Here is a 26,834-nt window from a genome sequence, read left to right as displayed (position 1 = left end):
TGATTTCGGGAGGAGACACCCCGCGTCTGAGGTCAGGGGTGGTGGCCAAGAGGAGCTACCCCGCGTCCAACTACCGCACAGTTACACTCATCTCACACGCTAGTAAAGTAATGCTCAAAATTCTCCAAGCCAGGCTTCAGCAGTACGTGAACCGTGAACTTCCTGATGTTCAAGCTGGTTTTAGAAAAGGCAGAGGAACCAGAGGTCAAATTGCCAACATCCGCTGGATCATGGAAAAAGCAAGAGAGTTCCAGAAAACATCTATTTCTGCTTTATTGACTATGCCAAAGCCTTTGACTGTGTGGATCACAATAAACTGTGGAAAACTCTGAAAGAGATGGGAATACCAGACCACCTGACCTGCCTCTGGAGAAATCTGTATGCAGGCTAGGAAGCAACAGTTAGAACTGGACATGGAACAACAGACTGGTTCCAAATAGGAAAAGGAGTATGTCAAGGCTGTATATTGTCACCATGTTTATTTAACTTCTATGCAGAGTACATCATGAGAAACGCTGGACTGGAAGAAACACAAGCTGGAATCGGAATTGCCGGGAGAAATATCAATCACCTCAGATATGCAGATGACACCACCCTTATGGCAGAAAGTGAAGAGGAGCTAAAAAGTCTTTTGATGAAAGTGAAAGAGGAGAGTGGAAAAATTTGGCTTAAAGCTCAACATTCAGAAAACGAAGCTCATGGCATCCGGTCCCATCACTTCATGGGAAGTAGATGGGGAAACAGTGGAAAGAGTGTCAGACTTTATTTTTCTGGGCTCCAAAATCACTGCAGATGGTGACTGCAGCCATGAAATTAAAAGACGCTTACTCCTTGGAAGGAAAGTTATGACCAACCTAGATAGCATATTCAAAAGCAGAGACATTACTTTGCCGACTAAGGTCCATTTAGTCAAGGCTATGGTTTTTCCTGTGGTCGTGTATGGATGTGAGAGTTGGACTGTGAAGAAGGCTGAGCGCCGAAGAATTGATGCTTTTGAACTGTGGTGTTGGAGAAGACTCTTGAGAGTCCCTTGGACTGCAAGGAGATCCAACCAGTCCATTCTAAAGGCGATCAGCCCTGGGATTTCTTTGGAAGGAATGATGCTAAAGCTGAAGCTCCAGTACTTTGGCCACCTCATGCGAAGAGTTGACTCATTGGAAAATTCTCTGATGCTGGGAGGGATTGGGGGCAGGAGGAGCAGGGGACGACCGAGGATGAGATGGCTGGATGGCATCACGGACTCGATGGACGTGAGTCTGAGTGAACTCTGGGAGTTGGTGATGGACAGGGAGGCCTGGCATGCTGCGATTCATGGGGTCGCAAAGAGTCGGACACGACTGTGCGACTGAACTGGTGTGATCTCCTTGCTGTCCAAGGAACTCTCAAGAGTCTTCTCAATACCGCAGTTCAAAAGCATCAATTCTTCAGCACTCAGCTTTCTTTACGGTCCAGTTCAGTGGTTAAGACTCCCCAGTTCCAATGCAGGGGGTAAGGGTTCGACCTCTGGTTTGGGAACTAAGATTCCAAATGCTGCACAGTGCAACAACAACAAAAAGTATTAAGCATGTGAAAACATGATCAATATCATTAATCGCTAAGAAAAGTGCAAATTATACGCAAGACACCAAAGCATGCTTCAGTGCAATAGAACTCCCATACATTACTGATGGAATGCAAAATGTTAAAACCCACTTTAAAAAACTCGTAATTTCTATAAAATGACAGATGCACTTATCATGTGATACAGCCCGGTAATCTGTAGGTATATTGCCAAGAGGAATTTAAAAAGCTATGTCCACAGAAATGCTTGTACTGTTCACAGCAACAGCACCTTTTTTGATTAGAGCCAATAGCTAGGGGGAAAAAAGATTCTGCATATGCGCATGCATAAATAACTTGGTAATATTACTAGTTTGCTAGGCCTGCCATCATAAAATACCACAAACTGGCCTAAACAATACATATCCTCTCATAGTTCTGGAGGTCAGAAGTCCAAGATCAAGATGCTGTTAGGTGCCTCTGCGGCCTCCTTGGTTTACAGACAGCCGCTGTCTTGTATCCTTCCTCCGGAGTCCTCTACAGGGGATGGGCTCAGCTTCAGTGCAGGAGGCCAGTGGGGCAGGTGGCAACTCCTTTGACTGTTTTCCTTTATTTCTGCATTTTTTCACTTCTCTGATTAATCTTATTCTTTGGCAAAGGTTTTTGCACAGACAAAATGCAGGTAGAGGACATGGGGCCAGTGGAGGAAGGACCATAGGACCCTGTTCTGTTTCACAATCCTTGAGTGCAGACCATTGTATTGTGTTCAGGGCTCATTTTCCCAGGGAGTTTCTCCCTCTGGAGAGTTTACCTATGGTCTCACGTGTGGTCCATCTTTTTTTTTTTTTTTTTTTTTTATAGAAGGGATGAGACTGCTTTTTATTTTTATTTTTTGGCTGTGCTAGGTGTTTGTTGCCACGTGGGCTTTTCTCTGGTTGTGGCAAACAGGGGCTACACTCTAGTTGTGGTGTGTGGGTTTCTCACTGCTGTGGCTTCTCCTATTGCAGAGCATGGGCTCTAGAACACGCAGGCTTCAGTAGTTACAGCACGTGGGCTTACTAGTTGCAGTTCCAGGGCTTTAGACACAAGCTCAATAGCTGTGGTGCTCAGCATGTGGGATCTCAGAGGTCAAACCTGCGTCTACTGCATTGGCAGGGAGGTTCTTTACCACTGAACTGTTGTGCCCGAAGTCCGTGTCCCCAAAACTGAGAAAATAAGACATCCACAGCAATGCAAACGCACAAAGGGGTTTTATTGCCAGCTCGAGCTAGGGCTCAGGTCTCATCCAGCGCAGTGGAGTCTTGACGAGAGCCCCGAGCTCTGAATCACATCTACTTTTATACAGATGGTTCTTTGTTCCTGTAACAGCATAGCTGATTGGCTAAACCATATGCACGCGGGGGACTTTTAAACCTCGCACCCCTATCTGGATTGGCTCAGGTCTGGCGTGGGCGGGGGGCTACAGGGATCTTTTCTAATTGGTCGAACTACACTGCCTGCGGGAGTTCCCAGTGCCTCAGCTTTCCTAGAGACTAAACCTCAGGCCTAGCCTGCCCCTTAGAGCCTGTCCTGGCTCCAGTTTGGTCCTAACATTCCCCCCCTGTCTTCAGCTACATAGAAGAATCTTCCCCTTTATTTTGGGGCAGGGCCTGATACTGTTGCCTCAGTACTATCAGTTGGATGGTATTGACGTGGTCTTTTACAAAGGCAACAAGCTTATTTATAATGCATGGACCAAAAGTAAATATTAATAGTAGCACTATTAGAGGGCCCACCAGGGTGGAAATTAGTGTTGTTAACCACGGGGACTGTTGGAACCAGGACTCAAACCATCCTTGTTGGGCCTCTTGTTCTCTTTTTCGCTGGGCCAGCCCTTCCCTTACTTTGGCCATAGATTCTCTTACCACCCCGGTGTGGTCTGCACAAAAACAACCTTCTTCCCCCAGAGCTGCACAGAGTCCCCCTTGTTGTAGGAAAATCAGATCTAACCCTCTTTGGTTTTGTAAGACCACTTCGGACAGGGACGTTAGTGATTTTTCTAGGTGACTGATTGATTCTTCTATGCGAGTGATGTCTTCATCTATAGCTGCCCGCAAGGAAGTAAATCCTTGTCCCTGTAAGGTCAAAGAGGCTATTCCTGTTCCTGCCCCTGTAACCCCCAGACTAAACATGGTTGCCAGAGTAATGGCACTGACCGGCTCTCTCTTGTTTTTGTTTCTTTTTAACTGGTTTGTTGTCTCTCTAACCCAATGGGTGTACCTAACCTCTTCAGAGTGATATAAGATTTTTGGCATTACGGCCACCAAAACGCAAAACTCTCTATTTTGATTAAAAACTGATGCATGTAAACAAGGAGTCAGCCCGGTATGTGAACAGACCCACCAACCTCCTGCCTCAGGCACAATCCATTTTGTTTTATCTAGTCCTGTAAGAGTAGCCGTTCGGGTGCACAAGGAGGTCTTTTCAGGTAGGACTGTACCTAGGCAAAGTTCCTCTCCCCAGACTTCTCTCATGGTGAGACCAACCTTGCATTCTCCCCAGCAACATTGGGGTTGATTTGTGCCAGTGGACAGGTTGTAAGAAACATTTAAGCCTATCGCTTCATAAAAGAGAGGGTAAAGATTATAACAGAGCCAACAAGATTGGGTTACATTTGGGTTGGAATGATTTAGGGCTGTAAAGGCTGCCTTAACTAGATCCCATAATGGGTCTGACATTCTTAAGTCAGGGATGCGGGTCAAGGGGCCGAGGGCCTCCATTTAATTGAGCTGGTTTTTTAGCCAGGAAATGGAGGGTGTAGGGCTCAGCGTTGTAGCCCCCTGGGTCGGGTTAGTCTTAATTACTTTTTTGCGAGTCCGGATTTTCGACTTGATTGGGGCCCACACTTTGGGTCTGGATGGGTTCTATAGTCTGGCTAATAACTAGAATTCCTCCGTAATATGGGCCAAGCCAATAGGGTCCCGTAGTTGTTTGCAGTCCCCAGGACAGTCCAGAAACCCAAGACCTCTCTTGCCTAGCCGACTCCTGATTGAATATTATTTTTACTTGGGCTGGATGTGGTCTGCCCCCGCAATTGGTCTCCTGGCCGTATGGACATAGGGGTCCAGTGTATGAAAAGTTAACTAAGTCATGATTTTCTACCCCCCATTTGGCTTTTTCGTCATTTGAGGTTACACAACTCCAGGATTGACAGAAATAATGTTGTAGGCCCCCACAAGTTTTCCAATTATTTTTTAGGTGGCCCGGACATGCCCAGAATGCAGGGCCGTTTTGCATGTAACCTCCTTTGGCTGGGTAGCCTTCTATGAGGTCTTTAAGGTCAAAGAATAAATCTGGCCACCACGTGTTGGGGGGGGGGGGTGGTTGAGTTGAGTACCTCCCGAGTCAGTCCATTCCGCAGTGTCCAGGTGATCTTGACAGGCTGATGCGGGTTGGCGCTGGCTCTCCCAGGGTCGAGGAAGACGGCCACCAGCAGGAGAGTCAGAGTGATCCGTCCGGGACCTGTTGGCAGATGAACTTCATTTTTAAAGGATTGGAAGGATGTGGTGTCACCTTCCATTCCTCCTGGGCCTTTTCTTGTTCCTCTGGAGTGGCACGGTGCACGTGGTTACAGTGCACCCAAGGTCCAATGCCGTCAACCTTTAAGGCAGTGGGGGTGGTGAGAAGAACAACATAAGGATTCCCATCTGGGCTCTAGGGTTTTAGATTGGTGTCGTTTGACCCATACCCAGTCTCCCGGTCCAATGTTATGAGTAGGGATGGTCCCCTGGTTTTGGCCGTCATGAATGTCTTTAACTAAGGCCCAGATGTGAGTGTGCACTTTGCTCAGGGCCAAGATTGCCTCTCAGAACGCCCTAAAGGTGGGATGAGGCTCTGCTTTTCCCCGAAAAATAGGGCATATTGGGGGAGGACTTCCGTAGACAATCTCAAACGGTGTCAAGTTTAACTTATAGGGGGTATTACGCGCCCGGAAGAGTGTGAAGGGAAGGAGGGTCACCCAGTCCCCACCAGTCTCGATTGCCAATTTTGCCAGTTTCTTTTAGAGTCCGATTCATTCTTTCTACCTGTCCTGAGCTCTGGGGATTGTATTTGCAATGCAGTTTCCACTTGGTCCCCAGGGCTGAGGCCAGTCCCTGAACAATTTGACTCACAAAAGCAGGTCCATTATCAGAGCCAATAGTTACCGGCAGCCCAAACCTAGGCACTATCTCCTCTAGAAGCTTTTTGGCAACCATCATTGCTGTCTCCCTCTTAGTGGGGTATGCCTCCACCCACCCAGAGAAGGTATCTACCAGGACTAACAAGTAACATTACCCATACTTGCCTGGCCTTACCTCAGTGAAATCTATCTCCCAATGTGGTCCTGGCCTCTCCCCTCGGTACCTTATACCCGTGTGTTGTCCCTTTCCCGGTCTCATCATCTGGCACGCTTTGCAGACACAAGTTATGTCCTGTATGGTCGCTTTTTGTCAGGGAAACCACAGGCGAGCTGTCCGCAGAAGTGACAAAGTTTTATTTTCTCCCAAATGGATGGTCTGATGTAGGTGCATACAAAGATGTCGGCCCAAGTCAGCCGGGAGCAACAGGTTGCCATCCTGGTCTCGGTGCCATCCATCTTTACTCACAGGTTGGCTGGTATTTTCTTGAATCCAGTTTTGATTGGAGGAGGAGTATTCGGGGGTTGGTGGCAGGGTTCCCATTCCCGGGGCTGGCAGGCCCACAGTCAGTATGCGGGTGTGAGTGTCGCGGTCTCTGGAGGCTGCTTCACGAGCAGCTGCGTCAGCGGCACGGTTGCCTTTAGCCCTGACGTCTTCTCCGTTTGGTGCCCTGGGACATGCACTATGGACACTGCTCGGGGCCAGTGGACTGCTGCTAGGAGTCTGCGGATCTCAGATAAGTTTTTAACTTCCTTTCCCTCTGCTGTCAAGAACCCCCGCTCTTTATATATTGGGCCCTGAATATGCACTGGCTGTCGGTATAAATGGTGATCTTTTTTACTTCTGCCCTTTCCAGTGCCTGTATCAAGGCTATTAATTCTGCTTTTTGAGCGGATGTACCAGGGGGCAGAGCCTCAGCCCAGATGACCCTCTCAGAGTCACCTACTATCGCTGCCCCTGCTCTTCTCTGTCCGTTTTTCACAAAACTACTTCCATCTGTAAACCATACTAGTTTTTCAAGTATCTTTCAAGGGCACGTCTTTGAGGTCTTTCCGTATGGCCGTCACATCGGCCAATATCTCACCATAATCATGGAGGGGGCCGTCTTTCTCCGGGACGGGCAGGAGAGTGGCCGGGTTCAGGAAACAGGGCATCTGAAAGTGTATCCGGGGGGTATCCAGCAGCAAGGCCTGGTAATGAGCCAAGAGGGCATTGGAGATCCACTTACCCGGTGGCTGCTTGAGGATTCCCTCAATGGCATGAGGAGTGTAGACCAGGAGGCACTGTCCATAGGTTAACTTGTCAGCATCATGGACCAGGAGAGCCGTGGCCGCGATGATACGAAGGCAGGGTGGCCACCCAGCAGCCACCAGATCCAGCCTCTTGGAAAGGTAGCCTATGGGTCGCCTCCAGGGTCCCCATTGTTGCATCAGGACCCCCTTTCCCACTCCCAACTTTTCGTCTATAAAGAGTTGAAATGGTTTAGACGGGTTAGGGAGCTCAAGGGCTGGGGCTTCTAGCAGAGCTTGCCTGAGTCCCCGGAAGGCCTGCCTCATTGGTTCAGTCCGAGTCCAGTTTTTACTTTCCCTACCCCCTGCATATAATTGCCGGGCCTTCTCAGCAAATCCCAGGACCCACAGTCTGCAATACCCTAGTTCCTAGGAATTCTCTCACCTGACGGGGAGTTGTTGGCTCGGGGATTTGCAAAATAGTCTCTTTCATGGCCTGTGTCAGCCATCTTTTTCCCTGCTTTATCTTATACCCTAAGTAAGTGACCTCCTGTCTAGCGATTTGGGCTTTTTTTGCATTGGCCCTGTATCCTAATGTCCCCAAAGTCTGGAGGAGGTCACCTGCTGCCTCTAGGCATGCCTCCTCGGTAGTAGCAGCCAACATAAGGTCATCCACATACTGCAACAGTGCAACATCGGGGTGATCAACCCGGTGCTCACGGAGGTCTCCACCCAAGGCCTCGTTGAACAGCGTTGGTGAGTTTTTGAATCCCTGTGGGAGGCGAGTCCAGGTTAGTTGTCTCACGGTTTGGCCACCCTCATCGGCCCATTCGAAAGCGAAGATCTCTTGGCTTTGAGGGGCCACAGGCAAATTGAAAAAGGCATCTTTCAGGTCTGGAACTGTATACCAGACACAGTCCAGCGACAGGCCACTCAGAAGAGTGTACGGGTTGGGGACCGTGGGATGAATGTCACTCACCCGTTTGTTGACTTCACGAAGATCCTGGACTGGCCTGAAATCCATTCCCCCAGGCTTTTTCACAGGTAGTAGGGGGGTATTCTATGGGGATCGACACCTTCTGAGAATTCCCACCTCCAGGAGCCATTGTATGTGTGGCGCGATTCCTCATTGGGCCTCCTGACTCATGGGGTATTGCTTCACCCGTATAGGGGTGGCATCCGCTTTTAATTAGACAATGATGGGGGGGGGGGGTCTCCATTTCGCTAGTCCTACCCCTGCTGTTTCTGCCCAGGCCAAAGGGTATTTTTGAACCCAAGGTTTCACGGTCGGGTCCACAGCCGGGGTGGGGGTTCCAGCTGGTACCCCCACCAGTTGGTATTCATCTGCCAGTGTGAGGGACAGGACGTGAATCGGATGTCCGATCTCATCCATAACCGATATTCCCCCGTGGGCAAAGTGGATCTGCGCATTGACCTTGGATAACAGACCTCTTCCTAGCAAAGGGGCTGGGCACTCCAGTATCACTATAAATGAGTGAGATACTCGCTGGGCCCCTAAGTCCACCTGACGTTTAGTAGTCCAGCAATATCGTTTTGTCCCAGAGGCTCCTTGTACCCAACTAGACTTTTTGGACATCGGTCCCTCTTTGCAATTGAGGACCGAGTACTGGGCTCCCGTATCTACCATGAAGCCGACCGGTTTCCCCTCCACATGAATAGTTACCCAGGACTCGGGGAGGGGTGCCGAGTCTTGACTCCCCTAATCACTATTTTCTCCTGCATATAAAACGTGGGCTCTCGGGGAGGGTGCCTCTCTCCTGGGTGGCCCCCCCACTTGGTTTCTCTTAGGGCACTCATTCTTCCAATGGCCCTGCTCTCTGCAATATGCACATTGGTCCTTTTTCAGCGCCTGCCTGGCTGGTCTCCCTTTATCCTTTAACCTGGTGTCCTTAGTTCTCTGGGGATCAGGCCCCTGTCTGGTCCCCACCAGGAAAATCTGAGCCAGTTCTCTCTGATTCTTCCGATTCTCTTCGGCCCTATATTCCCTTTCTTCCCGTCTGATCCGTTCCTCCCTCTCCTCGGGAGTCTGCCTATTATTAAAAACCCTTTCTGCCACCCTCACTAGATCTTGTATTGATTGCTCCCCTAGCCTGTCTATTTTCTGCAACTTTCTCCTGATGTCCGGGGCTGCCTGATTCACAAATGCTAGTATAACTGCCACGTGTGATTCATCAGCCTGTGGGTCCATGGGGGTGTATTGTCTGAAAGCTTCCATTAACCTCTCTAGGAAGGCTGCCGGGCTCTCAGTCGGTTCCTGTCTAACCAAATTTACCTTGGCCAAATTCGTTGGTTTCCTGGTGGCTGCTCGGAGGCCAGTCATAAGAGTCTGGCGGTACACTCAGAGACGCTCCCTACCTTCAGCGCACTCGAAATCCCAGTGGGGTCGCGTCAGTGGAAATCCCTCATCAATCAAATTAGGCTGCATGGTGGGTCTTCCATCTACCCCTGGAACGTTTTTCCGTGCTTCCGACAGAATCCGTTAGCGTTCTTCTGTGGTGAAGAGCACCTGCAACAGCTGCTGACAATCATCCCAAGTGGGATTATGAGTGAAGAGGATAGATTCTAAAAGGTCAATGAGGCCCTGAGGTTTTTCTGAGAACAAAGGGGTCTGAGTTTTCCAATTATACAGATCACTAGTGGAAAAGGGCCAGTATTGGTATGTTCGTTCTCCGTCCGGGCGGGCCGGCCCTGCCCAAATGGGGAACTCCCGGACCGTCGAGGTGGGGGCCTCTGGGTCGCCATCGTCTGCCAAGCTGAGGACCCCCCTGGTCCTTCCTCGAGTCCCCTGGGCAGGGCCCCCTTCCTGGGTTGGGGCCGAAGGTTCAGTGTCTCTTCATGCTCCTTCGGAAGATATCTGTGGTACCTGAGGGGGCAAAGGCGGGTGTACATAGGGAGGTGGGTAGAGATCGGTTTCCAGGTCAATTAGGTTAGGATATAGTGAGGATTTCTGGAATACCGGCTTCGCCCAGCCGTTGTGATCTTTATGCTCTTCCTCTTTAGATGCCTCCACGACAAATACCTGTGGGGGGGAAGGAGAGGAAGGGGGGATAAAGGATGGGGAAATGAAGGGTTTCAGCCAGGCTGGTGGATTTTCCACCAAATCCTGCCAGACTAAGATGTAGGGTGTCTGGTCCGGATGTCCAGAAGGGCTAGGAGCAAGCACTTTTTCTTTGACAGCTCGAATAGTTGGCAGGCTGAGAGTTCCCTCTCGTGGCCAGCCGACATTAAAAGTAGGCCATTCAGAGGAGCAAAAAATTACTAATTTGTTTTTCTTTACCAGTACTGACAGGTCCTGTGCCCTAGACTTAAAATCAGAAAAATGGTTAGTCATAAGGGACAGAGGAGTGGAAGTTGCTTGCCCCATGATTACAGAGAAAAACACAGGAGACAAAATGAACACACAAAGAGCAGAGACAATGCCGGCACACACAAAGATACGACAAACAGAGGACAAATACACATCGGCAGAGAACACAGTACTAGGTCTTCCTAGGGCCCCTGGTTTCTCCTGTCCCTCGAGGTTACCTTACCAAAAGGCATCCACTGCCCGCCAGATTTGGGATCGAGAGAGAAGCATTCTTCCTCTCCCCTGCAAAGCCAGCTGCCTTCCAGCGCATCTGCTGGGCCTTGGCCTTATGATAGCTAGGGTGACTAACCCGCCCCTGACCAGACCTGACACCGCCGTTCGGGTACCTTTCCTCCAAGTGAGGATACCCCTTCTGCCAGGAGGGAGTTATTCTTCCCAGTTAAAGGGATCCCGGACAAGCCCCCAAATGTTGTGCCCAAAGTCCGTGTCCCCAAAACTGAGAAAATAAGACATCCACAGCAATGCAAATGCACAAAGGGGTTTTATTGCTAGCTCAAGCTAGGGCTCAGGTCTCATCCAGCACAGTGGCGTCTTGATGAGAGCCCCGAGCTCTGAATCACATCTACTTTTATACAGACGGTTCTTTGTTCCTGTAACAGCATAGCTGATTGGCTAAACCGTATGCGCACGTGGGACTTTTAAACCTTGCATCCCTATCCGGATTGGCTCAGGTCTGGCGTGGGCGGGGGGCTACTGGGATTTTTTTCTGATTGGTCGAGCTACACTGCCTGCAGGAGTTCCCAGTGCCTCAGCTTTCCTAGAGACTAAACCTCAGGCCTAGCCTGCCCCTTAGAGCCTGTCCTGGCTCCAGTTTGGTCCTAACCGAACCATGAGGGAAGCCCTCCAGTGGTCCATCTTGATCTTTGGCTTGTCCCAGTTGGGAGTCCCCTGAGGCTCGCTGAATCTGGAATGAGACATTTCAAACGAGGCCAGGTGAGAAGGCAAGGTGGTCTCAGGTTTTGTGTTGTCCCCGGAAGGGAATAAAATATACAAAAAGGCTTCTATGTGATGGCAACATAGAAGAAAAATCTTACTAGAGAATGGGCTTTTGAGTGCAGTAAATATCAGAAAACCTCCATTATAAAGTCCCATCTCATTTATCACCAGAAAATCCACATTGCAGACAGAATGAGTGCTGTGAATGAGTTCTGTGGGGAATTCTTTAGATATAACCACATTAAACAGAATCCACAGTGGTAAAGATCATATGAAAGGGTCTGTGCTACTGTATGGCACAGTGAACTATATTAAATATCTTGAAATGACATAAAATGAAAATATATATATATGGAATCGCTTTGCTGTACACCTGAAACATTGTAAATCAACTAAAATTTTTTAAGAAATAAAAGACATTATGAGTTCAGAAGTTATGGTAAATTAGGTACAGTGATAAACTCCTAGATTGCTGGGAGAAATATCAACAATCTCAGATATGCAGATGTACCAGTTTAATGGCAGAAAGGAACTAAGAAACCTCTAGATAAGGGTGAAAGGGGAGAGTGAAAAAGCTGGCTTAAAACTCAACATTCAAAAAACTATGATCACGGAATCAGATCCCATCACTTGATGGCAAATAGAAGGGGAAAAAGTGGATGCAGTGGCAAGTTTTATTTTCTTAGACTCCAAAATCACTGAGGATGGTGACTGTAGCCATGAAATTAAAAAACAGTTTTCTCCTTGGAAGAAAAACTATGACAAACCTAGGCATCATATTAAAAAGCAGAGACATCAGTTTGCCAACAAAAGTGTGTATTGTCAGAGCTATGGTTTTTCAAGTAGTCATATATGGATGTGAGAGTTGGACCATAAAGAAGGCTGAGCACCAAAGAATTCATGCTTCCGAACTGTGGTGCTGGAGAAAACTCTTGAGAATCCCTTGGACAGCAAGGAGATCAAAACAGTCAATCACAAAGGGAATCAACCCTGAATATTCATTGGAAGGACTGATGCTGAAGCTGAAACTCCAATAGTTTGGCCAACTGATGGGAAGAGCTAACTCACTGGGAAAGACTCATACTGGGAAAGATTGAAGGCAAAAGGAGAAGGGGGCGAGAGGATGAGATGATTGGATAGCATCACTGACTCAATGGACATAAATTTGAGCAAACTCCAGGTGATAGTGGAGGATAGAGCCTGATGTGCTGCAGTTTATGGAGTTGCAAAGAGTCTGACACGACTTAGCAACGGAACAAAAACCACAACCAATTCTTAACACTGGAAAAGCTCCTATGAGTTACGTTGGAATGGGCCTTCTGAGTACAGTGAACATGGAATGTTGTTTTGGTAGAGCTATCCACAAGGGCTTCTCTTGTGGCTCAGCTGGTGAAGAATCTGCACGCAATGCAGGAGACCTCGGTTCGATTCCTGGGTGGAGAAGATCTGCTGGAGAAGGGATAGGCTACCCACTCCAGTATTCTGGCCTGGAGAATTCCATGGACTGTATAGTCCATTGGGTCGCAAAGAGCTGGGCACGACTGAGTGACTTTCACTTTTCACTTTCCCACTCATTAGACATCGAGTTCACACCTGAAGATGGCCTTCTGAGTTCAGTGAATGTTTATATTCTTAACGGATTAGTGTGTTTAAAAGTTCACATATTTGTGCAACTAATCTCCAGAATTAGTTTCAACTTGCATAAATGGAACTCTATATGCATTAAACAGCCTCTAAGACATCAGTGTAGCTGTATTTGAAAAGTAACAAGATAGCTGATAGCTAAGAGCGTAGGCAGACTGTCATGTTATGTTGTAACCATTGGGGTTTGTAGTGCTGGGACCTTGCTGTGTTCCACAGAGTCTGAAATAACAGGAATGGAATGTGTGTGTGCTCAGCTGTGTTCAAATCTGTGCTACCCCATGGATTATAGCCCACAATGCTCTTCTGTCCAAAGGATTCTCCAGGCAAGAATACTGAAGTGGGTTGCCATTTTCTCCTCCAAGGGATCTTCCCAGCCCAGCGATCAAACTTGTGTCTCCTCTGTCTCCTGCATTGGCAGGTGGGTTCTTTACCACTGCGCCACCTGGGAGTGACAGAAATAACAGAGCCCTAACCAGAAGATGCTAGTAGTGAAGAACCTGCCTGTCAGTGCAGGAGACATAAAAGACATGGGCCTGATCCCTGGGTCAGCAGGATCCCCTGGAGAAGAGAATGGAAACCAATCCCAGTATTCTTGCCTGGAGAATCCCATGGACGGAGGAGTGTGGTGCGCTACAGTTCATAGCGTCACAAAGAGTTGGACGTGACTGAGGTGACTTAGCATGCAACCTTTTGCAGCTTTTCCAAGTGTGTGCGTATGTGCTAAGTTGCTTCAGTCGTGTCCAACTCTTTGCGACCCTACGGATTGGGGGCCACCAGGCTCCTCTAGACTACCAGGCTCCTCTGTCCATGGGATTCTCCAGGCGAGAATAATTTTCCCGACCCAGGGATCAAACCCAGATCTCTTCCGTCTCTCTTACATTGGCAGACTGGTTCTTTACCACTTGTGCCACCTGGGAGTTCAGTTCAGTCATTCAGTCATGTCAGACTCTTTGCGGCCCCATGGACTGCAGCACGCCAGCCCTCCATGTCCATCACCAACTCCCGGAGCTTGCTCAAACTCATGTCCATCAAATCGGTGATACCATCCAACCATCTCATTGTCTGTCCCATTCTCCTCCTGCCTTCAATGTTCCCCAGCATCAGGGTCTTTCCCAATGAGTCCATTCTTCGCATCAGGTGGCCTAAGTATTGTAGCTTTAGCTTCAGCATCAGTTCTTCCAATGAATATTCAGGACTGATTTCCTTTAGGATGGACTGGTTGGATCTCCTTGCAGTCCAAGGGACTCTCAAGAGTCTTCTCCAACACCACAGTTCAAAAGCATTGATTCTTCAGTGCTCAACTGTCTTTATGTTCCAACTCTCACATCCATACATGACCACTGGAAAAACCATAGCCTTGACTAGATGGACCTTTGTTGGCAAAGTAATGTCTCTGCTTTTTAATATGCTGTCTAGATTGGTCATTACTTTTCTTCCAAGGAGCAAGCGTCTTAATTTTATGGCTGCAGTCACCATCTGCAGTGATTTTGGAGCCCAAGAAAATAAACTCTGTCACTGTTCCCACAGTTTCCCCATCTCTTTGCCATGAAGTGATGGGACCAGAGGCCATGATCCTTGTTTTTTGAATGTTGAGTTTTAAGCCAGCTTTTTCAATCTCCTATTTCAGCTTCATGTAGAGGCTGTTTAGTTCCTCTTTGCTTTCTGCCATAAGGGTGGTGTCATTTGCATATCTGAGGTTATTGATATTTCTTCTGGCAATCTTGATTTCAGTTTGTGCTTCATCCAGCCTAGCATTTCTCATGATGGACTCTGTATATAAGCTAAATAAACAGGGTGATGATATACAGCCTTGATGTTCTCCTTTCCACATTTTGAAACAGTCTGTTGGTCTATGTCTGGTTCTAACTGTTGCTTCTTGACCTGTATACAGATTTCTCAGGAGGCAGGTCAGGTGGTCTGGTATTCCCATCTTTTAAGAATTTTCCATAGTCTGTTGTGATCCACATCAAGGCTTTAGTGCAGTCAATGAATCAGAAATAAATGTTTTCCCACAACTATCTTGCTTTTTCTATGATCCAACTGATGTTGGCAATTTGATCTCTGGCTCCTCTGCTTTTTCTAAATCCAGCTTGAACATCTGGAAGTTTACAGTTCATGTATTGCTGAAGCCTAGCATGGAGAATTTTGAGCATTACTTTGCTAGCATGTGAAATGAGTGCAGTTGGGATAGCTGAGCATTCTTTGGTGCTGCCCTTCTTTGTGATTGGAATGAAAACTGACCTTTTCCAGTCCTGTGGCCACTGTTGAGTTTTCCATATTTGCTGACACATTGAGTACAGCACTTTAACAGTATCCTCTTAGGATTATAAATAGTTCAGCTGGAATTCCATCACTTCCACCAGCTTTCTTCTAGTGATGCTTCCTAAGCCCCACTTGACTTGACCCTCCAAGATGTCTGGCTCTAGGTGAGAGATCACACCACTATGGTTATCTAGGTCATGAACATCCTATAATCTGAGGTCAGGGGTGGCAGCCGAGAGTGCCAGGCTGAGACAGTGCAGGACCAGCTGAGAGGAGCTACTCCACATCCGAAGTCAGGGGCGGCGGCCGGGAGGAGCTACACCACGTCCAAGGAGCGGTGGCTGCACGGGCGCAGGAGGGCCTAGAGGAGCTATTCCACGTTCAAGGTCAGGAGGGGCGGCAGTAAGGAGATACCCCTCATCCAACGTAAGGAACAGCGTCTGCGCTTTGCTGGAGCAGCCGTGAAGAGATACCCCACATCCAAGGTAAGAGAAACCCAAGTAAAAGGATAAGAGTTGCAAGAGGGCATCAGAGGGCAGACACACTGAAACCATAATCACAGAAAACTAGTCAATCTAATCGCACTAGGACCACAGCCTTGTCTAACTCAATGAAACTAACCCATGGCCTGTGGGGCCACCCAAGACAGGTGGGTCATGGTGGAGAGGTCTGACAGAATGTGGTCCACTGGAGAAGGGGATGGCAAGCCACTTCAGTATTCTTGCCTTGAGAAACCCATGAACAGTAGGAAAAGGCAAAATGATAGGATACTGAAAGAGGAACTCCCCAGGTCATTAGGTGCCCAATATGCTCCTGGAGATCAGTGGAGAAATAACTCCAGAAAGAATGAAGGGATGGAGCCAAAGCAAAAACAATACCCAGTTGTGGTTGTGACCAGTGATAGAAACAAGGTCCGATGCTGTAAAGAGCAATATTGCATAGGAACCTGGAATGTCAGGTCCATGAATCAAGGCAAATTGGAAGGGGTCAAACAGGAGATGGCGAGAGTGAACGTCGACATTCTAGGAATCAGCGAACTAGAATGGACTGGAATGGGTGAATTTAACTCAGATGACCATTATATCTACTACTGCGGGCAGGAATCCCTTAGAATAAATGGAGTAGCCATCATGGTCAACAAAAGAGTCCAAAATGCAGTACTTGGATGCAATCTCAAAAACGACAGAATGATCTCTGTTCATCTCCAAGGCAAATCATTCAATATCACAGTAATCCAAGTCTATGCCCCAATCAGTAATGCTGAAGAAGCTGAAGTTGAACGGTTCTATGAAAATCTACAAGACATTTTAGAACTAACACCCAAAAAAGATGTCCTTTTCATTCTAGAGGACTGGAATGCAAAAGTAGGAAGTCAAGAAACACCTGGAGTAACAGGGAAATTTGGCCTTGGAATGCGGAATGAACCAGGGCAGAGACTAATCGAGTTTTGCCAAGAGAACACACTGGTCATAGCAAACACCCTCTTCCAACAACCCAAGAGAAGACTCTACACATGGACATCACCAGATGGTCAACACTGAAAACAGATTGATTCTATTCTTTGCAGCCAAAGATGGAGAAGCTTTATACAGTCAACAAAAACAAGACCGGGAGCTGACTGTGGCTCAGATCATGAACTCCTTATTGCCAAATTCAGAATTAAATTGAAGAAAGTAGGGAAAACCACTATACCATTCAGGTATGACCTAAAACAAATCCCTTATGATTATACAGTGGAAGTGAGAAATAGATTTAAGGGACTAAATCTGATAGATAGAATGCCTGATGAACTATGGACGGAGGTTCGTGACATTGTACAGGAGACAGGGATCAAGACCATCCTCATGGAAAAGAAATGCAAAAAAGCAAAATGGCTGTCTGCGGAGGTCTTACAAATAGCTATGAAAAGAAGAGAGGCGAAAAGCCAAGGAGGAAAGGAAAGATATAAGCATCTGAATGCAGAGTTCCAAAGAATAGCAAGAAGAGATAAGAAAGCTTTCTTCAGCAATCAATGCAAAGAAATAGAGGAAAACAACAGAATGGGAAAGACTAGAGATCTCTTCAAGAAAATTAGAGATACCAAGGGAACATTTCATGCAAAGATGGGCTCGATAAAGGACAGAAATGGTATGGACCTAACAGAAGCAGAAGATATTAAGAAGAGGTGGCAAGAATACACAGAAGAACTGTACAAAAAAGATCTTCACGACCAAGATAATCACGATGGTGTGATCACTCACCTAGAGCCAGACATCCTGGAATGTGAAGTCAAGTGGGCCTTAGAAAGCATCACTACGAACAAAGCTAGCGGAGGTGATGGAACTCCAGTTGAGCTATTTCAAATCCTGAAAGATGATGCTGTGAAAGTGCTGCACTCAATATGCCAGCAAGTTTGGAAAACTCAGCAGTGGCCACAGGACTGGAAAAGGTCAGTTTTCATTCCAGTCCCAAAGAAAGGCAATGCCAAAGAATGCTTAAACTACCGCACAATTGTACTCATCTCACACGCTACTAAAGTAATGCTCAAAATTCTCCAAGCCAGGATTCAGCAGTACATGAACCATGAAGTTCCAGATGTTCAAGCTGGTTTTAGAAAAGGCAGAGGAACCAGAGATCAAATTGCCAACATCCGCTGGATCATGGAAAAAGCAAGAGAGTTCCAGAAAAACCTCTGTTTCTGCTTTATTGACTATGCCAAAGCTTTTGACTGTGTGGATCACAATAAACTGTGAAAATTTCTGAAAGAGATGGGAATATCAGACCACCTGACCTGCCTCTGGAGAAACCTATATGCAGGTCAGGAAGCAACTGTTAGAAGTGGACATGGAACAACAGACTGGTTCCAAACAGGAAAAGGAGTACATCAAGGCTGTATATTGTCACTCTGCTTATGTAACTTCTATGCAGAGTACATCATGAGAAACGGTGGGCTGGAAGAAGCACAAGCTGGGAGAAATCAAGATTGCCGGGAGAAATATCAATCACCTCAGATATGCAGATGATACCACCCTTATGGCAGAAAGTAAAGAGGAATAAAAACCTCTTGATGAAAGTGAAAGTGGAGAGTCAAAAATTTGACTTAAAGCTCAACATTCAGAAAATGAAGATCATTGCATCTGGTCCCATCACTTCATGGCAAAGAGATGGGGAAACAGTGTCGGACTTTATTTTTTGGGGCTCCAAAATCACTGCAGATGGTGACTGCAGCCATGAAATTAAAAGATGCTTACTCCTTGGAAGGAAGGTTATGACCACCCTAAATAACATATTCAAAAGCAGAGACATTACTTTGCCAACAAAGGTCCGTCTAGTCAAGGCTACGGTTTTTCCAGTGGTCATGTATGGATGTGAGAGTTGGACTGTGAAGAAAGCTGAGCGCCAAAGAATTGATGCTTTTGAACTGTGGTGTTGGAGAAGACTCTTGCGAGTCCCTTGGACTGCAAGGAGATCCAACCAGTCCATTCTGAGGGAGATCAGCCCTGGGATTTCTTTGGAAGGAATGATGCTGAAGCTGAAGCTCCAGTACTTTGGCCACCTCATGCGAAGAGTTGACTCATTGGAAAAGACTCTGATGCTGGGAGGGATTGGGGTCAGGAGGAGAAGGGGACGACCGAGGATGAGATGGCTGGATGGCATCACGGACTCGATGGACTTGAGCCTGAGTGATCTCCGGGAGCTGGTGATGGACAGGGAGGCCTGGCGTGCTGCGATTCCTGGGGTCGCAAAGAGTCGGACACGACTGAGCGACTGAACTGAACTGAGCTGAAGATCTCCTTTGTACAGTTCCTCTGTGTATTCGTGCCACCTCTTCTTTACATCTTAAGAGCCTGGCAACTCCGTTTCCCAGCGCGCCAGAGGGACTCTAGGCAACTCTGTGAGTCGATAGGCGTTGCGCCAGCGGAAACTACATTACCCAGAAATCTCCACAATGCTAGGCGGTGTTGGCTGAGCCATAAAAAGCTGAAGAGAGCCTCCATAGGTTCGCACGCATCGCCTGGGGGCGGGACTTCCGGCGTTTGCCTTTCGTCTTTGAGCTGCTGTCCGGCTGCTCACTTTTCAGGGGTTTTCAGTCGCATGGTGGGCACCGAAGAGACGGAGCGAAAGCGAGAGGAGGTGCGTTGGGCCCGCTGCCCAGTGGCGGCTGTGAGTGCCCCTGAGCCCGTCGTTGACGGCAGTGCCCTCGGTCCGTCCTCGCTCTTCCCACGACCGGCGACCGAGGCCGCGGCGATGACGCCGGCTCAGGTGGGTTCTCCGTCTCCCGGCCCCCACCCGGCCTGACTCCAGCTTCCGAGTCCCAGATCCGGACGGAGTGGCCCTGTCAGCCATGGAGTCCAGAACTGAGGGCAGCCTTGTGAGGGGTCGCCCTTCAGCCAGTGGACAGGGGTAAGGGAGAGAGTTCCCTCGGGGGCGACGGTGCACGGCTTGCAGATGGTCACGAGTCCGGAGCACTGGGAAAACTTGGGGTCGCTTTTTTTCGGGGACAGAGGGGAACAAGCTGTCTCACCTGAAACGACATCCTAAGCGGATGGGAATCGTGGAAGGTTGAGAAGGGAACGAGGAAGACAGGACCTGTGATATTGTGATTTAGAAGCAATATAGATGTGTCCATTCGCATGATCATAATGTATTTCCCTTGTGTATTTGGTCTTGACCCACAGTTGTAGACTCACAACTGCCAGGACACTTGGAATTTCCTAAGTGTGGAGAGTGATTGTGTCTTGTAATGTGAGAGAGCTGACTTGTGGAAGCAGCTCAAGATGGTAGCTGATTACCAGGAGAACCAATTTTAGAATTTGAGGGCTGCCTGTTTCAGTCCCACCTCACGCCCGTTCAAGGAGAAGAGAGGGTCTGGACGTTGAATCTGGCTCCCGTAGCCAATTATTATTATTATTTTAAAAATAGTTTTATATATTTTTGGCAGTTTGGGGTCTTCCTTGCTGCCTACTGGGCTTTCTCTAGTTGCGGCGGGGGCGGGCGTGGGAACTGTTACGTGCACAGGTTTCTCAACTGCAGTAGCTTCTCATATTGGGGAGCACGGGCTCTAGGTCTGTGCAGTACTTGCCACACGTGGGCTCAGTAGTTGTGGTTCCCAGGCTCCAGAGTGCAGGCTCAGTACTTGTACCACACGGCCTTAGTTCCTCTGAGGCCTGTGGGATCTTCCCGGGTCAGGGATGGAACCCCCGTTTCCCCGCATTGGCAGGCAGATTTATTACCATTGACCCACCAGGGAAGCCCCCAAAGACAATTATTGAATCAGTCATGCCTGTATAATGGAGCCATTAAAAAACCCCAAAAGGCCAGGGTTCGGAGAGCTTCCGGGTTGGGAAGATAGGGAGGCGCTATTGAGGTGAAGTTCCAGAGAATGTGGAAGCTCTCTTCCACCTGTCTGTTCTTGAGCTGTGCGCTTTTATAATCAACCAGTAGTCTAGTAAGTAAAGTGTTCTTTTCATTTCTGGGACCTGTACTAGCAGTTTATTCAAACCCAGGAAAGGGGGCTTGGGAATGTGTGATTTATACCCTGTGAGTCAGAAGCTCAAGTGAGGGCCTGAGACTAGAGGTGAGGGCACAGATGGGTGTAGGAGGGAGCAGCCCTGCTATAGGATGGATTCTGGCCTGTGTGTAGAAGGATCCATCCAGGTGGACTCAGGAGCTGACCTGGGAAGGAGGTTGAGTGGTGAGTTGATATAGATTCTCCCCACTGCAAGGCTACACAGGCCCTCAAAACCACTCCCTATAGAACACGGCAAAGGGCACCTGAGCTACTGGAGCAGCCGGTCCCAGACCAGGGCACTGCCTCATCTTCTCAAGCCCTCAGAGCAAGAGGGGTGGTGCGCTGTCCAGCCCAGGGCTCCCTGCAGCTCCCTCCAGGCTACTGTGTTACAGGCAGGCTCAAAAGGACTAGTAGCTGATTCGCTTGCTCAGTGCCTTCCTGCACCTCATTAACTTAAGAGTACATGACACAGTTACTGATTTAAACACTAATGAACCGATATCCCTCTAAATATACACATATAGGTAGGCCATTAGAAATGAACATATTGAATTAGTTAAATTTATCCAGACACTTAATCATTGGTTTGCATGATAATATACATTTACGTATTTGCTTACAATGTGAAATTTTACTTCTCACATCTTAAAACCTTAAAAAGTAGGAAAAATACACACCCAGATTTTAAAACTGTACCAATTCATTTCCACTGAAAGTGCACACAAAACCCTTGATTGTGTGGATGGTACCACTGACACATAGTGTGTACTTCTTATGTTTGATATCAGTCTCAGCCCTCTGAATTGAAACCATCCTTATTCCCATTTTACAGATGGAGACACTGAGGCCCTTGGGCCTTCTAAAATACTGACTTGGTTTGTGAGAGTTCGATAAGGAGGTGGTTCAGACCACGGAGGGGTTCCCAGGTGGCTCAGTGTAAAAGAATCCACTTGCCAATGCAGGAGACGCAAGAGACACGGGTTCAATACCAGGGGTGGGAAAATCCCCTGGAGGTGGGCAGGGCAACCACTCCAGTATTCCTGCCTTGAGAATTCCAAGGGCAGAGGAGCCTGGCAGACTGCAGTCCATGGGGTCACAAAGAGTAGGACACAACTACCGAGTGACTGAGTGCTCATACATGTCAGACCACAGACTCCAAATGGCAGGGGAGATATAAACACATTTGGTGGTTAGTTTGGCCCTGGAATTGGTGGAGGAAGAGTAGACCAATACAAAATTGAAGGAAATACTGCACGCGCAGCTGCTTACGGGGTGAACTATAATTTTATTACAGGGCCTTGTGGTCTTTGAGGACGTGGCCATATATTTCTCCCAGGAGGAGTGGGGACTTCTTGATGAGGCTCAGAGACTCCTGTACTATCAAGTGATGGTGCAGAACATTGCACTTCTGTCCTCCGTAGGTAAGGCCCCCCTGCCCACCACAGCATCCTGGGCTGGGCTTTGCTCTTCGTCACTTTCTAGGGGTGCCTCTGACCTTCCCACAATTGGTTCTTATCTGTAGGTTGTTTTCTCGTTTCATTTATGGTTTCCTCTGTTGTGCAAAAGCTTGTAAATTTGAATAGGTCCCATTTCTTGATTTTTGTTTTTATTTCTGTCACATTGGGAGACTGACCTAAGAAAATACTGGTCTGATTTATGTCAGAGAATATTTTGCCTATGTTTTCTTCTAGGAGTTTTATGGTGTCATGACTTATGTTTAAGTCTATAACCCATTTTGAGTTAGTTTCGTGTCTGGTGAGAGGGAGTGTTCTACTTCACTGGTCTACCACTGGAATGTTTAGACCCTCCTTTGTCCTTGTATTGATCATTTCAGAGTATGGGATTTCATACAGTGGGCCCCATCCCTCTCCCAGTCTTTCCTCTTTGAGTGGTCTCTTCAGGCCCAGGTGGTTGCTTACCCTGAGAAATAGGAGGGCCCTGGGTGCCTGACAGGGTGGACGTTATTTCCGTAAGGTCAGGAGAGGCTCAAGAGCGCATAGCCCTGGTACGTGGGGGTGAGGAAATGGTGAGACGTCAGAGCTGGGGTCCTGTCACACGGGGCATGTGTCCTATATCCAGTAGTGTGTGGTGCCAGAGTCCACACCTCACATCCTCCTTTTCTTCCCAATTGATTTTTTGACTCTTCACGTTTGGCCCTGGCTGTCATCCATTCCTTTCCACTGCTCCTTCTGCAGTGTTCTCAACATAAGCTCCATTTGAAGTGGTGGAACATATGCACGCGTCCTTAAATACTCCTTGTAGTCCAACTGCCATGTTGCATTTAGACATTTGGGGTCTAGACAGAGCCTTCTACACATTGCTCTCCAGTTACCAGTAGTCAGGCCTTGTTGAAGTGAGCTGTAGACCTTCCTCCCCTCCCTGCACCATACCCCTTCCTCCTGCCCTGGCCGGTCAGTTGTCTGGGCTCTGCCCTCAGGTGAGCCTCCCAGTCTCCACTCTGCACCCCAGGCCTTCCTCACATGGGCTCTAGCCCCAGGCCTCTGCAATCCCACAGACTTATCACTGGGCCGGTCTGAGACACACTGATGGGACTGCCTTTGTTGGCATCTCTCCTTCCAGGTTGTCAGCATACCACCCAGGATGAGGTGGCCCTTTCAGAGCAGCATGATGTGGCTCCATGGTCACAGGTCAAGACTCCACAGCCAGGCCTATGCATCCAGAAGCCTCACCCCTGTAAGATGTGTGGCCCACTCTTGAAAGACACTTTGTTCCTGGCTGGGCACAGTGGGACACAGCCTGAGCAGGAAGTGTCTGCATGTGGGGAGAGTCCTTCCCAGCATCCAAAGGAACCACGTCAAAGGAGACCCCTTAGATGGGGTGAGGGGAAGACTTTCTGTGTGAAGAACGACAGTGTTCACGTGACAGATCAGACCTGGCCATGTCAGGTGAGAGGGCAGGAGTTCCTAGCCCAATCCAGCATTCTCCAGCACCAGGCTCCTCACATGGAAGGGAAACCACACAGTGACATGGAGGGCAGGGCAGCCTCTGAAAGTGGACAGAATGATGACAAGTGCAGTGAATGTGGGAAGACCTTTAGCCAAGAACACACAATTGTTGAGCACCAGAAAAACCTTTGCTGTGAAAGCCGGAAGACCTTCATCAGAAAGTTCCACCTGGCTCAGCAGCAGAAAACCAATACTGAGACAAGACTCTCTGAGCAACTTGGATGTGGAAGGTTCTCTGCACAAAAGTCTGGCTTTGCTGCACACCATAGAGTTCACACTAGGTCAGTGCCTTATGAGTGCAGCCAGTGTGGGAAGTGCGTTAAGGACAGCTTCACACTCACTGTTCATCAGAGAGTTCACACAGGAGAAAAGCCATATAAATGCAGCGAATGTGGGAAATTCTTTAGGTACAGCTTCACGCTCAAAAGACATCAGGGAGTTCACATTGGAGAAAAACCATATGAGTGCAGTGTGTGCAAGAAATTTTTTGTAGACAGCTCCAGGCTCATTATTCATCAGAGAGTTCACACTCGGGGAAGGCGTTTTGAATGCAGCAAATGTGGGAAATTCTTTAGGTACCGCTTCACACTTGAGAGGCATCAGAAAGCGCACATTGGAGAAAGGCCTTATGAGTGCAGCTTATGTGGGAAACTCTTTAGGCATAACTCAAATCACATCAGGCATCGGAGAAATCACACTGGAGAAAGACCTTATGAGTGCAGTGTATGTGGTAGACTCTTCAGTCAAAACTCCCACCTCATTCGGCACCAAAACGTCCACACCAGAGAAAAATCTTATGAATGTAGCAAATGCGGGAAATTCTTTATGGACAGCTCCACCCTCATTATTCATCAGAGAGTCCACACTGGAGAAAATCCTTATGAGTGCAGAGAATGTGGGAAAGTCTTTAGGTACAACTCCAGCCTCATTAAACATCGGAGAGTTCACACTGGGGAAAGGCCTTATGAATGTGTCAGCTGTGGGAGAGGCTTTAGCCAAAACTCCCACCTCCTTCGACACCAAGAAGTTCACACTAAAGAGTATTGCAAATAGGGGAAGACTTCAAAGCAAAGTCTGGTCTGATTTAGCACTGGGATGGACTGCTATATAGGTGTCTAAAATTTTTTTAATTGTGAAGTACATGTAACATAGAATTTACAGTCAACCATATTTAAGTGTAAGTTCAGTAGTAATAATACACTCACATTGTGCACAAATATTCAAAAGTCTTTTCATCTGATAAAACTAAACCCATCAGACAGCAATTCTTCCCCCCTTTTATTGACTGACAACAACTATTCTGCTTTCCGTGTATGAATTGTTCTCCCTGGGTAACTTATATAAGAGTCATCAAGTTATTCTTCTTTTGTGGCTGGCATATTTAACTGAGCATAATGTTCTTAGGGTTCCTCCATGTTCTAGCATGTGTCAGAATTTCATTCCTATTTTGAGTAATGCTCCATCTTCTGTACATCGTACTTTTTCTGTTTCCTTTCATCATTGGGCACTTGAGTTGCTTTCCCTATTTGGCTGTTGTATGTAATGCTGTTATAAATATGATGGCATAAATATTTCTTTGAGGCCCTGCTTTCAATCCTTTTAAGGTATATTCCCAGACAGAGTTTTTGGATCATATAGTAATTCAATATTTATTTCTTTTGAGGAACTGAGGGGCTGTTTTCCGTGGTAGTTGGACTGTTTTACATTGACACAGCTCGAGGTTTCCAATTTCTCTACACTCTCAGCAATATTTTTATTTTCTCCTTGTTTTATTTTTTATAACACTATCCTATGATGCTGTGAAAGTGCTGCACTCAATATGCAAGCAACTTTGGAAAACTCAGCAGTGGCCACAGGACTGGAAAAGGTCAGTTTTCATTCCAATTCCAAAGAAAGGCAATGCCAAAGAATGTTCAAACTACTGCACAATTGCACTCATCTCACATGCTAGGAAAGTAATGCTCAGAATTCTCCAAGCCAGGCTTCAGCAATATGTGAACCGTGAACTCCCTGACGTTCAAGCTGGTTTTAGAAAAGGCAGAGGAACCAGAGATCAAATTGCCAACATCCGCTGGATCATGGAAAAAGCAAGAGAGTTCCAGAAAAACATCTATTTCTGCTTTATTGACTATGCCAAAGCCTTTGACTGTGTGGATCACAATAAACTGTGAAAATTTCTGAAAGAGATGGAAATACCAGACCACCTGACCTGCCTCTTGAGAAATCTGTATGCAGGTCAGGAAGCAACAGTTAGAACTGGACACGGAACAACACACTGGTTCCAAATAGGAAAAGGAGTACGTCAAGGCTGTATATTGTCACCCTGCTTATTTAACTTCTATGCAGAGTACATCATGAGAAACGCTGGACTGGAAGAAACACAAGCTGGAATCAAGATTGGTGGGAGAAATATCAATAACCTCAGATATGCAGATGACACCACCCTTATGGCAGAAAGTGAAGAGGAACTAAAAAGCCTCTTGATGAAAGTGAAAGAGGAGAGTGAAAAAGTTGGCCTAAAGCTCAACATTCAAAAAACGAAGCTCATGGCATCCGGTCCCATCACTTCATGGGAAATAGATGGGGAAACAGTGGAAACAGTGTCAGACTTTATTTTTTTGGGCTCCAGAATCACTGCAGATGGTGACTGCAGCCATGAAATTAAGACACTCCTTGGAAGGAAAGTTATGACCAACCTAGATAGTATATTCAAAAGCAGAGACATTACTTTGCCAACTAAGGTCCTTCTAGTCAAGGCTATGGGTTTTCCCGTGATCATGTATGGATGTGAGAGTTGGACTGTGAAGAAGGCTGAGCACCGAAGAATTGATGCTTTTGAACTGTGGTGTTGGAGAAGACTCTTGAGAGTCCCTTGGACTGCAAGGAGATCCAACCAGTCCATTCTGAAAGAGATCAACCCTGGGATTTCTTTGGAAGGAATGATGCTAAAGCTGAAACTCCAGTACTTTGGCCACGTCATGGGAATAGTTGACTTATTGGAAAAAACTCTGATGCTGGGAGGGATTGGAGGCGGGAGGAGAGGGGGTCGACCGAGGATGAGACGGCTGGATGGCATCACCGACTCGATGGACATGAGTTTGAGTGAACTCCGGGAGATGGTGATGGACAGGGAGGCCTGGCATGCTGCGATTCATGGGATCGCAAAGAGTCGGACACAACTGAGCGACTCAACTGAACTGAAGGGACATGAGGTGATATTTC

The 26,834-nt window shown here is 47.5% G+C and overlaps 1 protein-coding gene across 1 annotated transcript; it reads left to right on the top strand.

Annotated features, from left to right (window-relative positions):
- Positions 1-19,229: 19,229 nt before the first annotated feature.
- LOC128064103 (zinc finger protein 547-like) lies at positions 19,230-24,665 on the top strand. Its single transcript, XM_052656899.1, has 4 exons — positions 19,230-19,397; positions 21,941-22,067; positions 23,227-23,726; positions 23,958-24,665. The coding sequence occupies exons 1-4, from the start codon at positions 19,230-19,232 to the stop codon at positions 24,663-24,665; spliced, it is 1,503 nt and encodes a 500-aa protein (XP_052512859.1).
- Positions 24,666-26,834: the final 2,169 nt, after the last annotated feature.

The sequence above is a fragment of the Budorcas taxicolor genome, chromosome 18 (assembly GCF_023091745.1).
Source record: "Budorcas taxicolor isolate Tak-1 chromosome 18, Takin1.1, whole genome shotgun sequence".
NCBI classification, from domain to species: Eukaryota; Metazoa; Chordata; class Mammalia; order Artiodactyla; family Bovidae; genus Budorcas; species Budorcas taxicolor.
The sequence above is the reverse complement of the archived record's forward strand: the minus strand, read 5'-3'. Positions and strand labels throughout refer to the sequence as shown.

What these genes read in the sequence shown, in the direction of transcription:
- LOC128064103 (XM_052656899.1), top strand. Translation starts at nt 19,230, where the DNA reads ATGGTGGGCACCGAAGAGACGGAGCGAAAGCGAGAGGAGGTGCGTTGG. An exon ending in TGCACTTCTGTCCTCCGTAG is followed by an intron (nt 22,068 to 23,226) that starts GTAAGGCCCCCC and finishes CTCTCCTTCCAG; the next exon opens with GTTGTCAGCATACCACCCAG. An exon ending in AAGAACACACAATTGTTGAG is followed by an intron (nt 23,727 to 23,957) that starts CACCAGAAAAAC and finishes ACACTCACTGTT; the next exon opens with CATCAGAGAGTTCACACAGG.